This window comes from Rhinolophus sinicus, chromosome 1, assembly GCF_057876585.1.
Source record: "Rhinolophus sinicus isolate RSI-liver-muscle chromosome 1, RSI-T2T, whole genome shotgun sequence".
In the NCBI taxonomy this organism is placed as follows: domain Eukaryota; kingdom Metazoa; phylum Chordata; class Mammalia; order Chiroptera; family Rhinolophidae; genus Rhinolophus; species Rhinolophus sinicus.
In genome coordinates this window covers 13,033,112-13,049,038 of record NC_142501.1, presented here as the reverse complement: position 1 = coordinate 13,049,038, position 15,927 = coordinate 13,033,112, and the positions used below count along the sequence as shown (strand labels likewise).

Below are 15,927 nucleotides of genomic sequence, written 5' to 3'. Positions count from 1 at the left end.
GAGTTATTTCTGGCACCAGGCTTCAATCCCTTCAAACGTACAACAGGGTTAATAACTCCGGCTTCCTGTGAAGGCCATGAGCATCGAAGCCAATGAAAAGGCTTGGGAAATGGTCCAGCTGGAAGCAATGTGAAGCGAGTTCAAAAACAACCAAAGAGGAGAGGCTCTCAGGGAGTGTGTTTCCTCCCTGCTCTCCTTCCTCTCTTCTCTCGCCACTTCCCAGGACCGCCCACACACACGTGGTCTCACGCCTTTCCTGACATAATGTTCCAAAGCAAAACCCACTTGATCTTCATGAGCCACGGCTCACAAAAACTCCGGTGGCTCTGTGTTGCCTGTGGGATGACATTCAAAGCTGAAGAAAATTAAAGGACCTTTCCTCACCTGGCCACTGTCTCCTCCTCATCCTGTTTTGTTTTCTTTGTAACATTAACAAGAATGGAAATTATATTAGGAACTTACTTGTTGTCTATGTTCAATGTAAGCTCCACAGGAAGAGGGTGCTTGTCTATTTTGATCACAACTGTCTTTCCCGCACTGCACTTGCGGTCTGGCACATCGTGGGGGGTGCTTAAAAAAATATCTGATGGATGCATAAGTGGACAGATGGCTCCAACCTACCTTTCCAGAACATTCTTCCTAAATACCGCTTCAGAAAATGAAATCCCTCTCCCATCACTGAAACTAGTAACAGGACACCATGCAGGTGTCTTTGTGCTTGTGGGTTTTAGAGCAGATTAAATTCGGGAACTTGTGTGTGATGACTCCTCTTTCTTTTTCTTCCCTCCACGTCAACTCTTTCTTTGATCCAAACAGCCATAGAATCTCTTACTCCTGTGCACTCCCACAAGATCCCATGGCTGACCAGTGACCACTCTCTACCTTGTCTCACTGGCACGTCTGCAGCCATCTTCTCCCCTCCCCCATCCCAGCATGTGGGTCCCTCAAGGCAGGGCCTGTGTCTTATTCATCTACATCTCTCTAGTGGCTGGCACAGAGGAGGTGCTCGAGAAACATTTGTGGAGTGAAGATACATGTGAAAGCCAGGGCTGTGGTGAACCATGGGGGTGATGGTTTGGAAAGAGAGTGAGCGTCCAGGTCTACACCACGAGGGCTGTTTTCTTAACCTGCCTGGGCTCAAGGCTCCCCCTGGAGAGAGACGGAAAAAAAGGAAATCAAACGAGATGTTCAAAATGATAGGTGTAACTCTGGTTGACTCAGTTCTCTCTCTGACTCCGTTTTTCATCTGCACCATGAGAAGGTAGACCAGATGGTCTCTAGGGATGGTGGAAGAGGGAGCAGAGCGTAGGTTTTAGAGCTGGCGTCACCTGGGATTGAACACTGCTTCTTCTATAGCTAGCTATGTAGGCTTATACCTGCCACCCACCTCCCTGGGCGCATCTCCTAACTGTAAGATGGCGTGAATGACACCCAGGTGACAGGGCTGATAAAGTGAAGCCGTGGATGCAGCCACCCCTGCTCCATCGCCTCTCCTCCCGTCCTTTTCTGCTTCCGCAGCTTCCGCCCCTGAAGTCTTTGCCCTAACGCTTGCCCAGCCACCGCAAGTATCCATCACAATTGTACCTGCCCCAAATGGAAGGAACCCTGTCTCCCAATGTGACAACTCCTTTAGCCAACCAACAGTGGGCCTGACTTCTGCGGGAGTCTGGCCTCCTGGCATTGAAGGGTGTACAGCAAGCACTTCCCTGTGCATCCACCAGGCTCGGTCATTTTCCTCCTGGCCCAGAGGAGAACCCTGTTTCCCAGCCCCTTGCATCTAGGCGAGGTCCTATGACTCATCCTGGACACAGAACAGGAGCAGAAGTTACATCAACCACATCCACTTCTGACTTAGAAAATTCCCTCTTCCACTCTCTCCTTTTCCCTGGAAAACTTGGAGCCCATGATGGGATGGAAGCATCCCAATGTGGAAGGAGCCTGGGTCCCTGAATGGATGCCCAATGACACTCACTACGACATGGGTGAGCAATGATGCTCCCAAGATTTTAGGGTTTACTTGCTCCTGCGTCCAGAGCGCAGAGTCCTCTGGCTGGATCCGATAGCCTGACGCTTCCATGGGGCGCAGCTCCTAAAACAGACCATGTGATCTTTCCCTCTTCCCCATCTCAGGGTGTGACTCACTCTCCTGACTCACCCTCCTCAAGGAGAAGGGAATCAGCCTCCTCACCGGCCACCCACCACCCCCGCCTCTAAGAGAAGGCTATGTTGTAATGTCCCAATTCATGTGTCCGGTCTCTCCCGGGGTACCTGTCACTCTCGTGCAAACTGGCTCCCGTGGCCAGCATGGCGTCCTAGAGCTCCCCAGTAGGGTACTCCAGACAGACTGTGCCACGATACCCACTACATCCCCGCGGCCTGGGCCTCAGTGTCCCCACATAGGCCATAAGGCCTCACCAGGCCTCTCCAAGCACATTGGAGAGGGACGGCCTGCAGCCAACACCCAGCAGACTGTGCCCTGGCCCAGCCTCCAGCATGTACGAGACCCATTACACGCTCCTGGCTGAGTAAACACATTTTATTGGGCCGGGACACTTCCTGCCATCCTGCTTCCACCTTCCCTTGTCCTGCTCCAGCCTGGCCAGTTCCCAGCACAGCCCCTCCCCAAGCCCCCCAAACTCATCCTTTCGTTCCCCTCTGCCCCTGCGCCTTTTCCCTGACACCTGCGTCCCCAGCCTTACGGAGGGTGGAGAGTTTCTTATCAGCTGTTTTACTGCCCCCTCCTCCCTGGTTACACAGTCATTGGGAGCAGAGCTCCTGGCAAGTACAGGTCAGCCTGTCAGCTCCCAGCCAACGGTTTATGGGCAGAGAGACAGGCTCCTTTCAGTGCTATCTCGGGAAGCAGGTAAGGGGTATGCAAGCACGAGAGAAGCAGGAAGCATCCCCAAAAGTAAGGAGAGGCACCGCACACAGGCCAGGAGCCGGTGGAGGAACTTGTGAAGGGAGGTCGGGGACAGGAGAATGGACATCAGCCCAGAGACCCCAGGAGGCTGAGACCGTAGCACTAAGCCCAGCTCCATCACAGAGGCGGCCTGACAGTGACCCAGTGACCCCTCCCCGAGCCTCCACCTGCAGGACAGCAGAAGCACGAGCACTCCAGAGGGCGGATTCTGGAGTCTGGAAGCAGCAGAACTGAGAGAAGTCCAGAAGGGTTTCTGGGAACACCCTCAAGCTGCACTGGGACCCCAGGGTGGCACTGCAGCCTTCCAGAGGCCTGGCTGGAGCCAGCAAGAAAAGACCACACACAAGAGCCCCTCTGGGGGCAGGCTTTCTCCTCCTTCCAGCTCGATGCCCTGTTTCCCACTGGCAGTGACCTTGGGACCCCTGGCCTAGGCGGGAGACTGAGGCCGACCACCCGGAGAAGACATTTTGCAGTAAAACGGAACCCAATTTGGCAATGGCAACTCCCTTGACATTGCCCCGGCGAGGTCTCTGAGCCCGTGGGTACAGGGCACAGCCCATTCCAGCTCTTCCCATGTGACCTGCCTCCTTGATCCCAGGGGTAATGTGAAGTGGCCCATGGAAGTCCCCGGGAAGACAGAATCGTGCTTGGATAATCCGACATGAGGCCCCCGGTTCTCCACCTCCGCTTGCCCTCCTGATTCCAGGAGTCTCGGGGAAGGAAGTACACCCTCCACCCTCATCACCCTGGGCGCACACGACGCCCCATCTGCCCCTCCTTGCCGCCGCCCACGGAGAGTGCTGGGGGGGGCCTGCTCTCTGCAGGGCCATGGAGAGGAAGGACTCAGAGTGCTGCGAGGCCCCAAAGAAGCTGGGCCTGTCCTTCTCCATCGAAGAGATCTTAAAGAAGCCTGCTGAGAGCAGCGATGGAGTCAGGCTGGAAAGGGCCGGTGGACAGGACACCAGCCAAGCAGCAGCTACAGCCTCCAGGCCAGGCAGGCCTCCACAGGACCAGCCCCAGGGTAAGTGTCTTCTGGTCATTTCTTATCCATTCCTGGGTCTCTAAGACCCAGCTGGGCTCAGGCAGAGAGAAGGCGGCTACATACCAACAGAACAGAGGGCTCTAAAATTCAGAGATGCAAGGCGCTGGGCTGGTTGGTGCTTTACTATCAAGGCCAGAACTGTGGTGGTTCAGAGGCGACACTAAGGCTCAGTTAGTTGCAGAATGCAAGGACCCAGGGCTTGTTCCTGTAACCCAGCGACCCCGAGAATGCTAGTTCCCATTTATTTATTCAGCATTTACAATGTGGTCAGTAGGCCCTGACCTGGAGGCTGTACGAGCCGCCTCTCCAACTTCAGTGAAAACACATAATCATCAGAACTGGACAGATGCAGAAACTCATCTATGAAGGGGAAGAGGTGGACGGTGACCCCAAGTTCCACAGCTAGTAAGCAGAAGCCCTGAGAACAGGGCCTGGTTCTGGCTGCCTGCAGACACCTGCTCAGCCGGGAATATTCTCCTTCTTAAGCAGAGTTCAGCCTTCTCAGCTCCTAGTGGCTGAAGCTTTGCCTGGGGTCTGCCCACCCTGAGCACCACCAGCCCCACCACCCCACAGGCCAGTGGCGCACCCCAGGGCCTGTCCCCAAATAACAATGAGCAGATCCCAGGCCCCTCCCTAACAGCCACTTTGAGGAAGGACTCTGAGGTGGACACGTACACCTTGCCAAGAGTCAGGGATCCACGACATCAGTCTCTACCCAGGCCTGCGTGACTGCAGGGAAGTCCCTTTCCACATCTGACCTCAGCTTTATCCTCAGAGAAACAGTTGAGTGAAGGAAGAGGAAACCGAGGTGGTTTCAAGCCTCCACTGGTGTCCGACAGTCAATGAGTCTGGAGGATCTCACATGAGGCTCCCAGTTCTCTCCCCTTCTCCACCCCTTTAATGCAAGGAAAGGTTGGAAAGGAAGCCCAGAAGAGCCCGTGATGTCTTCTCTTCCCACACAAACAGCCCCACTCCCTCCTCCCAGTCGAGTCTCCCAAGAGGGGGGTTGTCCCCGGCTGAAAGCAAAGGGGAAGGTCCTAAAGGCGACATGTCCCCAGGGAGCGGGTGGGTTTCCCTGTAGCTGAGTCTATCAATGGGAAAGGTTAATTTTCAGAAGTTCATTAGTATCTTCCAGTGAATTAAATGAGCATTCACAGAAACAATTCTTCTGGGAGTCTAACCTCAGTCTCTCCCGCTGCCTCTACATAAAATCCATAACTGCCCTCTCTGTCCTAATGAGAGGGAAAGAGGGGGGTGGGCTAGAGGGTAGGGGAGAAGAGGTCTGATCTCCCCCACCTCCCAGAGCCTTCCCTTGCCCTAGCCTGAAGGCAAAAAGGCGGCCACTCATCCTAAACCTCCCGAGACACTGGCATGTTCCGTATCAGCTACCCTGTTGCACCCAGAGTGGACCCCCAGGAAGTGATTGCCAAAATTGCAGCTGTAACATTGGACAATGCCCCACGGCTCTCACGCACTCTCATGACTACTCTTCTATTGAATTGTCACAGTTGTCACCTGATAGATGATAAACCAAGAAGAAAAGACAAATCATCTGCAGAAACTACATGAGTAGTTAGCACTAGAATGGCCCCCTGGAGGGCTGAGAGCATCCACCTAGATTATTCCGGAGGTGGTGTAAATCCATCCATCTCCCACTCTGCTGGAATTCTGAATTTCCAAGACTAGTGCAGGGCCCACTGGTGGTTTTCAAGATGACTCTGAGGGCACACAGAGAAAGACGATTTATGTCAACAGTTCTAATTATTTCTACACTAACCTTCTGCTTAGGACGCACGATACCAGTTACCCATTCATGGTCATGACCTAAGGTTTCGTTTTAAAAATAAACCTATTTAAGTAAACAAAAAGTCTATTTGGGAAAATGCTGAGCAAATAATAATACAGATGGGATGCCCACACGTCAGAAACGACAGAGGTAACTGGCAGAAACTGCAAATGAGCTGGAGTGTGTGAGACGCTGGGCGAGGAGAGATGGGAGCTGGAATTCCAGAACCGTGGCCTCTCCGCCCCAGGCTGGCACCAATTCACAGCAGGACCTCAGGCAAGCCGCCTCCATCTCTGGGCCTCTGTTTCCCCATCTGGAACACGAAAGAGCAGAGCCGGAACATTCTTGAGGTCCCTCCCAGCTCCGACAGGCCGTGACCAATTCCACAACAAAATGGTTGCTGAAAAGCCTTGGTGGTTTCACTCATGGTCATTTTCAAAGACAGAAGCTTCCTCTGGGAAGAGGGGGGTCTCCGTACCATGCAGGGCTGAGCAGGGTGACAGGAAGGGCAGGCCAGACGGCAAACCGTCTCCCCAGCCTCTTCCTCTCCCTGTCGTCACAGGAGCCCCCACCAGCCCAGGGCTGGATGCTGCAGCTAAGGCCTCTCCACATCTCTGTCCCATTTTCCTGCTGGCATGCAGGACCCCTCGGGGAATGGAAGGCAGTGGGACCAGAAATGGTGTGTCCAGCGTCCTCTGCCACCCCAATAATAACACTAGAGGAATAAATTCCTCTTTGTCTCCACTTACCACTGGAAGGGCTTTGTGGAGCAGCTATGGAGGTTGACTGGCGAGCATTACCTCTAGAGCCCAGTCACCTAGGGAGCTTGTGAAATTGCAACATTCCAGACATGGCATCCAAAACTCTCGGTCTAGGCTGAGGCCCAGGAACTCACATTCTAACAAGCTTCCCCCAAAGATTCGGATGTAGGTGGTCCAAGGACCGCTCTTGGGGGGGCTGGTCCCGAGCTACAGAGGAGATACCTCCAAGACTGGGGCCAGCCCGAGTCATGCCTCCCTGAAATGTCTTGGCAGGGACCAGGGACACCATTCTCCACATCTTCCCATTCTCACAGGGGCCCGCGTAATCTAAGGCTTGGACCCTCCCAGGTCTCCAGCCAATGGAAAAATCCAAGAGGGTCTCCCAACTTGAAAGGATGCTGAGCCCAGCCGACTGCTCACTCCACCTGAGAGAGGCAAGGCCCCTGAAGCCAGGGGACCCTCCAAAGTCAGGGGATACTCAATCAGGAAAAAGCCCCTTTGTACGGGAGGCTCAGACCCTGGGAAGAGGGGGACCATCTCTGTACCTTTCCCACCGACAACCTCTGCCAGGAAATTGTGACACCCGGGGGAAAGGGGAGAGGAATGTGGGCAAGGAAGAGACCACCTCAGGGTAAACCGGTGTGGTCTTCTGGCCTGTGGGAAGGCCAGACATGGTCCTTTGTCTGTACGTGAGCCATTCAGTCACCAGGGAATTATTGCAGAGGGCTTCTCTGGGCCAGACTGGGGGCTGACACGGTGAAGGTGAACAGAACCAGACACGATGACCGCCCACCTGCAGCAGGGTGGGGTCAGCAGCAATCAGAGCCTGGGGACACCACCTCGGGGCAGTGCTGACTTCTGCCCATCGTGTCTAGTGGAGATGACACGGTGACATTCTTGGGATTTGAGGAACATCCTATAGCAATGGTCAGCAAAATTTTTCTACAAAAGGCCACTTTACACTTTGGGGCTAGATGGTCTCCGTTTCAATTCCTCAACTCTGCTGTCATAGCTGAAAAGGAGACAGTGTGTAAATGAATGGGTATGTTTATGTTCTAATAAAACTTTATTGACAATAATAAGCAGAGGGCTGGATCTGTCCTCGGGCTGTAGTTTATCAACCCCTAACTTGTTGGTGTGACATCCAAAGTCCTTCCCAGACTGTTCTTGCTGGTCCCCAGATTCACCTCCCGTTACACCCTCCCTCCCCCTACTCTGCTCTCCAGGCACACAGAGCTCTCTATCTTCCAACCTTTCCTGTCCTCTAAATGCCTCCAAACCTTCGCCCTTTAGAAGCCTCTGCTCCCTCTCCTTCCTTCTTTTCTTCTTTCCCTTTTCCTCCCCTCTGTGTTAGTTTCTTGTGGCTATTGGGACAAATTACCACCAACTGAGTGGTACCAGGGGTTAGGATTTGGAGGCACAAAATTCAACCCACCTTCCCTCACCTCTTCATTTTCCTCTCTCCTCTCTTTTCCCTGTCACTCTCCTCTTTCTCCACTCCCGCCCCCCCCTGCACCCCCCTCAGCCCCCACTGCCCAGAACCAAAGGCTCTGCTCTGCTCCAGGCCTGGGAGAGGGAGCCTAGGCTGAGCCTGTGGCCAAAGCCTATAACGTGTCTCGTGGCTCATCATTAATGGCTCTGGGCCTCAGACCTGTAGAGCCAGAGAACAGACAGGGCCGAAGGACACAGCTAAAATCTTGTACTTCTCCCAGGAGAAGTGTGGTTTGGTCTCTCTCCACCGGATAGGATACCTTCTCAGCCTCTGCCACCAGAGCCGCAACCTAAGGTGGCCATGGGGTCATTCCCACAGGGCTGGGGGCACCTGGAGGCTAGTTCTAGACATAAGAACCTGACTCCGGCCCTGTGGGAATACAAGGAAGTGCAGGGTGTGACCCCGGCTTGGTGTGGGTTCCCCAAAAAGCAAACCTGAAGAGAAGGGCCTGAGCACAGGGGGGTAATTTGGGACCTGCAAAGAACACCAGCAGGGAAGGAACAAAACAAGACAAAGAACGAAAGACAGTGAAGAGGGTACATGATGAAGCCAGTGACCAGTGTGAGAAACTGAGGCTTAAATCCTGTAGGAAATGGAGCAAACATACTCCTCGGAATTATCGGGGCTTTTTAGCCCAGAAATACACATGCTGGCAGGAGGAAGTTGACAGGGAGCATAGGTCTGAGGGATGCAAGCAGGGCGGTGACAACATTACCATAATAATAGGACCCCAGAGTGTCAGGAGAAATCCAAGTGGACAGTGCACAGAGGAGGCTTAAAGCCTTGGCTGTAACTGAAATTCGCTTCCTCCGTGTACGTACGTACGCTGCATCTAGGCATGAAGTGTGCGCTGCTGGATGCCAACTGACGGGCATATCTATTGTTGCACAGCGAATTATCCCAAAACCTAGTGGCTTAAGAGAACCATAAGCATGTATCATCTCATTCAGATTCTGTAGATCAGGAATCTGGGAGTGACTTGTCAGGGGGTTCTGTCTCAGGGTCCCTCATGAGGTCACAGTAAAGATGTTGTTTGGGGCTCTAGTCACCTGAAGTCTGGGCTGGAATAAAGGGGATTTATTCCCATGGCCGGTGAGTTGGCACCAGCTGTTGGAGGAGGCCTCAGTTTCTCCCCAGGTGACGCTCTCCTCATGCCACTTGCGTGTCCTCCCAAAATGGCAGCGTCCGTCAGAGCGAATGACCTGAGAGGGAGGGAGCCAAGTAGAAGCTGCCTCCTCTCACGACCCAGCCTAAGAACCTTCCTGGCGGCGCTGCCACTGTCCTCCATCGGCTGTGGGAGACACCGCGGTGGCCCCACATTAGAGGAGGAAAGAATTCAAAGGGTTCTATCTTAAAGCCACCACAGGTATTAGCTGGGAGTGGAGACGACACAGCAAGCAGAACACCCAAGTACAACCCTGCCCTCATCTAGTTCTAGTCTCGCAGGGACAGCAAACAACCATCCACTAATCACCAATGAAAGCACAAGGACAGCTGGGTACGTGCTGGGGAGCGGGCGACACGGTACTCAGACAGCCTATGCTAAGGGAGATTTGGCCTGTCAGGGAGGCCAGCGAAGGCTTCCCGGAGGTCACGGCCGGTGCTGTGGGCACGAGGGAACTGCAGGAAATCCACCATCAGGCTGCAGAGAAGAGGCCAGCGCACGTCTGCCCTGGTCACTCCTGCCCTGCACCCCACCTGTCATGTCCAGGTGTCCCCAGCCTGCAGGAGGGCTCCCAAGGGTGCCCTGGATCTCTTCCAGGCCGAACCCCCTGCCTTAGGAAGACAAGGACACTGCATTCCAGAGACTTCTCCCAGTGACAAAGCCCTGGGGCCTTTAGCTGAGCAGCCGGGGCCCATTAGCAGATTGCAGAGAAGGTATAATCAGGGAAGGGAACCGAGCACGGAGAAACATAGGTTTATAATTAGGTGGCCTAATCACCTGTGTAAATTGTGTATTTCTTATGATCGATGTGCTAAACGGCTCAGGTTTAATTAAGTTCTGCTGACTCGTTCTCTTTGAAGACCCACTGAAGTGAGATCACAGCTTGCACAGTGAATAAGGGGGACAGGAGCAAGTTGAAAGCGGGGCAGCTTCCCACCACCTTCTTCACTGTCTCCCTGCCACCCCACGTGGCCTCCCTGGGTGCCCTTGGTCAGCACCGTGGTTGGGCTGCGCTGTGGTCAGCAGCTCTGGGCTTCTCTTCCTGGTCCAGAGATGCCGGGCCTGGCCAGGAACTCAAGGATCTTCTCACTCCCGATCTGGTGCTCCCTCCAGGGCTCCGACGACCGAGCCCAACACCCCCATCGTCCTCTCTGAGCTGGGGCCCAGAAGACCCCAGCCTTTCCTGATGATTAAGAAAGAATCTTATCTCGTATGTGGGGTGCCCCATATATGAGCTGGTACTTCCAGCTCCCTGTTTAATGAGGTCCAAATATCTGCGGGCTGAGTTCTGTGTTCTGTGGGCAGGATTCCATACTCCGGTCTGCTGGTCTGCCTTCCCTCCCACGATTCCTCTGTCTTATACCCCCTGTGGTCTGTACCCCAAGCGTCAGCCCTGCCGACCCTCTTACCCTGTCCCTAGTGCAGCCTCCTCCTGCATATGGTGGGAAAACCAAAGTGCGGACCCTCATACTTCCTGAGCCGACCGTTCAGACACTGCCCTTCCCCACCCCTCCCTGCCCTGTGCACCAGGGGCAGGTCCACTCTGCTCTGAGTCACCAGCCAGGGCTCCCAAGCACCATCTTCTCCATCGGACGTCCTCCTCCTCCCCAGGCACCAGCACGGACATGGCATGGGCCGGTCTACCCTTCCTCTTCCTGGCGTTGTACTTCCAGTTTCCCCAATGCCAAAAAAGTCGGCTCCATGACTGAACGGATACTCGCTCTCCTAGAGATACGTGGCGATTAGAGGAAATTGCAACACAGGGAGAAAGGTTACTGGGGAGTTTACATGATGTTGTCATGTGCGTTTTTCTTAAATCCCCTGGACCACAGGTATGTCCCCTCTGCAGCTATCAACTGTGCTTCTTCCTCCAGATTCCCAGCAAGGCTCCTTGAAGGGCTGTCGACAGCTGCCACCTCCTCTGCTTCGCGTCCCCTCCTCTCCTCCGGAGCCCTCTGCCACCTGAGCCCTCACTGCCTCTGCTCTGTGAGAACGGCCATCGTTAAGGTCCTCAGCAGAGCCAGGTTCCACGACCACTCTTCTGTCCTCGTTGTAATTAATCTGTTCACAGCCTGGACACAGCTGAGCCTTCCTTCTTCCTGGAAGAGTCTCTTCCCTGGGTGTCCGCCACTCACCTTCCTCGCATTCCTTCTACCTCACAGACTGCCTTCTTGGTCTCCCTCTTTGGCTTCTCTTGGCTCCCACGTTGGCGGCTGCACCTCTGAGTGGTGGAGGGGCCCCACACACACTCTTCTCCACCTACACGTCCTGCCTAAATGATCTCACCTACTCCCCTCACTGCAAAGGTCAATGATGTGCTGATTCCCAAATATGAACCTCAGCCTGAGCTTCCCTTTGAATTCCAAATGTATATGCATCTGCCTAGTCCATAGTTTCCTTTGAACAACCAATAGGCATCTCAGATTTGACACGCCCAAATCAAATACCTGATCGCCCTATCACACACACACACACACACACACACACACACACACACACGCCTGGCTTCATGGGCGTGTGTGTGACCAGTGTAATTGCACAAGGTGCACTCAGAAGGGATTTCATGGTTTAATGCTTATGATCACTATCTCGAAATTCTTTCTAATTTTTATGTTTGAATCTGTGTGTTGTAAGTGACGTCCAACGAGACCATTGGGCTTCACCCACCAGGGGCCTGGATCCTCGATTCATGCTCATCCCCTTCCTTGGGGTGGGCTCGTAGCCACCACTTTTCCTACCTGGAGCCAGTGACTACTGCCTCCTCCATCCTGGGGTGGAGGAATGGGCCAGGCGTGTGTGTGAGGATGGTCAAGGTCAGGCACACACAGCCAGGCACCAAGTGGAAGCGTGGTCCTCGGGGCCCTGTGAGGGTCCACACTGTCCCTGTTAGTATCCTTATGCCTGAGGGAACACGGCCTTAACTAGCAAATACAAACACACCCTGACAGGTCAGAAAGACTAAGGAAGAAAGGAAAAATCTTTCTTCCTGCTTTTTGAACAAGGGTCCCACATTTTCAATTGGCACTAGGCCCCACACATGATATAGGATGTAGTTGGCCCTGAGTGGACATGAGGCTGGACCCGTGGTTGGAAAAAGGTTGCCAGGGGCTGACTGTTGTGGAGTTCAGTCTTTACTTTGCAGACCAAGGTTGGCAAACTTTTTCTGTAAAGAGCCACATGGTAATTATTTTAGGTTTTGTGGGCCCTATGGTCTCTGCTGCTATAGCATAAAAGCAGCTACAGACGGTACATAAACCAATGGGTGGGGCTGTGTCCCAAGAAGACTTTACTGACAAAAACAGACAATTGGGCCCGCAGGCTGTAGCTTGCCATCCCCTGTTGTAGACAAAGGGGAGACATGGAAGGCATCTGAGCAGTGGGAGGACAATCGGAGGAGTTTCTAGAAGGTTACCTTGGCCTCACTGTCTAGGATGGACGGGAAGAGGGGCAGCCTAGGGTCAGGGTTTCTAGGAAAAAGAATACTGCACAACTGCAAGTGCGAGGGGCCAAGGCCCGGTAGTGGTCGCAGAGGTTGAAAGGGTGGAACAAGGCCACACAAATCCAACACCAAGGTCACTAACACACCTTGGCCCCTCTTCCAATCAGAAGAGAGGAAGAGCAAGAGGAGGGTCCGAACCACCTTCACCATGGAGCAGCTGCACGAGCTGGAGAAGACCTTTCACTTCACCCATTACCCAGACGTGCATATCCGCAGCCAGCTGGCGGCCAGGCTCAACCTCCCAGAAGCTCGGGTACAGGTACAGCCACCCCCACCCTCAGCCCCCACCTCAAGGCACCTGGGGCCATGGGTGAGACACGATGGATCCGACACCCTCCGGGATACCCCGTCCGAAACTCTCCATTGGCTTTGTCCTATGAGCGTAGTCACATGTGCCAAACATGTTCCAGGAAAGGAGGTTACCATAGTTATAAGACAGTTTCTCTCCTTGGGGGCTGGAAATGGCACCGGTGATGGTCCCCGACATCTGCTTCCACACCCTTCCTTTCCACATGACCACAGTTCTAGAACATATTCACCATGCAGCCTCATTCGCAAAATAGGTCTTGACAATCTAGACCAGGGGTCAACACACTTTCCCTGTAAGGGGCCAGATGGCAAGTATGTTAGGCTTTGGAGGCCATATGGTCACTGTCACAACTATTCAACTCGGCCATTGTAGCATAAAAGCAGCCATAGACAATACGTAAAGAAATGAGCATGGCGGTGTTCCAATAAAACTTTATCGATGAACACTAAAATGTCAATTTTGTACAACTTACATGTTTCACAAAACATTCTTCTTTTGATTTTTTCCCAGCCATTTAAAATGTGAAAAGCATTCTTAGCTCATGAGCCACACATACAAAAACAGGTGGAAGGCCAGATTTAGCCCACAGGCCTTAGTTTGCCGACCCCTGATCTGGGCCACCTGGGCATAACTTCGGAGGCGGCCCAGAGAGGTGGAAAGGCTTCTGGGTCCACGGTCTGAGACGTGGTTAAAGCACCAACTGCCTAATTTGTCCTCTCATTTCTTCACACCTGAGTATCTATAGCTTCATCTGTGGTTAGAGATACAATAGCCCCTGTCACTCACCAGGGGTGTATGTCCTGCCTTCTTTGCAGTTCCCCAATTTTGCAATCACCATGCTAGCAAACCCAGACCCAATGCTTGCATCTCTCTAACACAGTTTTTTAAGTCATTCATTTTTGTTTCTTAACAAATATGATGGACTCATTTAAATGCAAAATCGGAGCCAGGGCCCTACTCTTCGTTTTAACCCAACCTACTTTTCTTCTGGCTACAAAGCACCCCGGCCTAGACTTCCCCCTTTTTTCTTCCCATTTGGAATCAGTCACCAGCTAAGTGGGTGGCACCCGCAGCTCAGAAGTCAGCAGCTGCCTCAGCAGAATGACCAAGTCCAAATGGCCATGTGTCCGAGACCATCAGGGCACTCATGAATACGGGGAACTGTCAGTGTTCCCATAGACGCCAGGCGGCTCGTGGGGATTGCAAACGGGTGGCCCACCAGGAGGAAACAGCCCACAGGTGGTTTCTATTTGATCTGCACAATATTTTAAAACTCAGAACTTTCACATAAAAATCAAGATTTCTGCCTTAGAAATTGGTTGAGCCTGCAAGGCTGGGCACACGTTCCCACATGGAAGCTGAGAGGCTGGCCCCTTACGTTCTGTGCACCGCCAACCCCACCACTACGAATCCTGTACCACCCAGATGCTTCACTCCCAGATGGGCCCCCAGCCCTGCAGGCTCTGAGAGTTGTGACCCCCCACTCCGCTCTCAGAAGGTTGACCTGCAGAGCCAAAGAAACCCTGGCTGCCATGGAGCCTTCTAAACTGTAAAGGGCCCGTCCTTTGGAAGATGTCATTATTATACACATTTGGGGAGGTACGCGATGGAGAAAACACATGTCGCTTATCTCCATCCTCTCTCTCCCTCTCCCAGATCTGGTTCCAGAATCAGCGAGCCAAGTGGCGGAAACAGGAGAAGCTAGGCAGCCTTGGGGTGTCGCAGCAACTGAGTGACGCCAACTCAGCCCTGGCCACAAATCCGGACATGGGTGTGAGTAGCTGAGGCACCAAGGAGTTTGGGGGGGTCCACTGTCTGGGAAGATCCCACACAGACTCAGATGGGAGGAAACACCTCGGGGCTCTGTCTACAGTCAAAGGTGCAAGGGGGATTCTTTTAGAAAGAGCATGGGCAAGGATGTTCTAGAAGTCCATGGGACGTGGGACAAGTCACTGTCTCATTCTGTCCCCACGTTCTCACCCACGGAGTGACAATCACAGTGCCTCTTCCTCCTCTGGGGACTGGCTTGTATTACTTGTGCACAACTTCAGTTTACAGAATAGAGTCACGGAGTAAAGCATGGTACACAGAAGTCACGCACTTTGGCTCCAGAGTCAGACTGCCCAGGTTCGAATCCCAGCTCTGCGCTGAGCAGCAGGATGGCCTGGAAGAGTCCCTGTGCCCCTCAAAGGACAGTAATAGTTTTGATGAGGATGAAATGACTGAGATGTGAGGTGAAGCATGCTTGGTACGTAGGAAGTGCTCCCTCAGTATTAGCTGTCCACTGAGTCAACACATACTTGGGGTGTGTACCAGCTGCCCCACTCTGGGGAGACAGCACTACACAAAATAGTCCTATGGCTAAAGGTTTGTGCAGACCTGCAGTGATGCTATGAGGCAGGATTTTTTTTAATCTCTTTTTTTTTTTTTTTTTTTTTTTTTTTTTGGCTAATGCAGAAACTAGGCTCAGAGAAGCAAAGTGACTTTTCCACATCAAGCAATTGCTGTAAATGGTGGGATGAGGACCAGGGTTTCTGGCCCCCAGGGCACACACTTCTCCCCAGGTTGGTCCCCTACCCAGTCCAAGCTGCCCAAGTCATGGGGGGGAAAGTTGGGAAGCTGCAGGACAGCCCAGGGTAAAGCTTAGCACTCACTTCTCTCCTGCTCTCTCCTTGTGACAGGGTCCCCTGCTGCTGCCCCCTGCACTGCCCAGGCTGGCTCCTCCCCCAGGCTGTTATCCATCGGCTCAGGGTCAGCTGGCCTCCGCCTGGTTCCCTGCCTGGATCACCCTCCTCCCACACCACCCATGGGAGACACAGCCTCTGCCAGGCCCTCTCCTCCAGCAGACTTGCGTTCCGACACTCTGCTGCCTTCCCCCTCTGCACCCCAAATGGGGCAGCATCTGTGCCACTTCCACATAGGGACCAGATGGACATTCTCTCCCCAATGGAG

At 53.4% G+C, this 15,927-nt stretch overlaps 1 protein-coding gene across 1 annotated transcript; it reads left to right on the top strand.

Annotated features, from left to right (window-relative positions):
* Positions 1-1,978: 1,978 nt before the first annotated feature.
* On the top strand, positions 1,979-15,896 carry ISX (intestine specific homeobox). Its single transcript, XM_019728487.3, has 5 exons — positions 1,979-1,982; positions 3,627-3,941; positions 12,773-12,924; positions 14,632-14,748; positions 15,657-15,896. The coding sequence occupies exons 1-5, from the start codon at positions 1,979-1,981 to the stop codon at positions 15,894-15,896; spliced, it is 828 nt and encodes a 275-aa protein (XP_019584046.3).
* Positions 15,897-15,927: the final 31 nt, after the last annotated feature.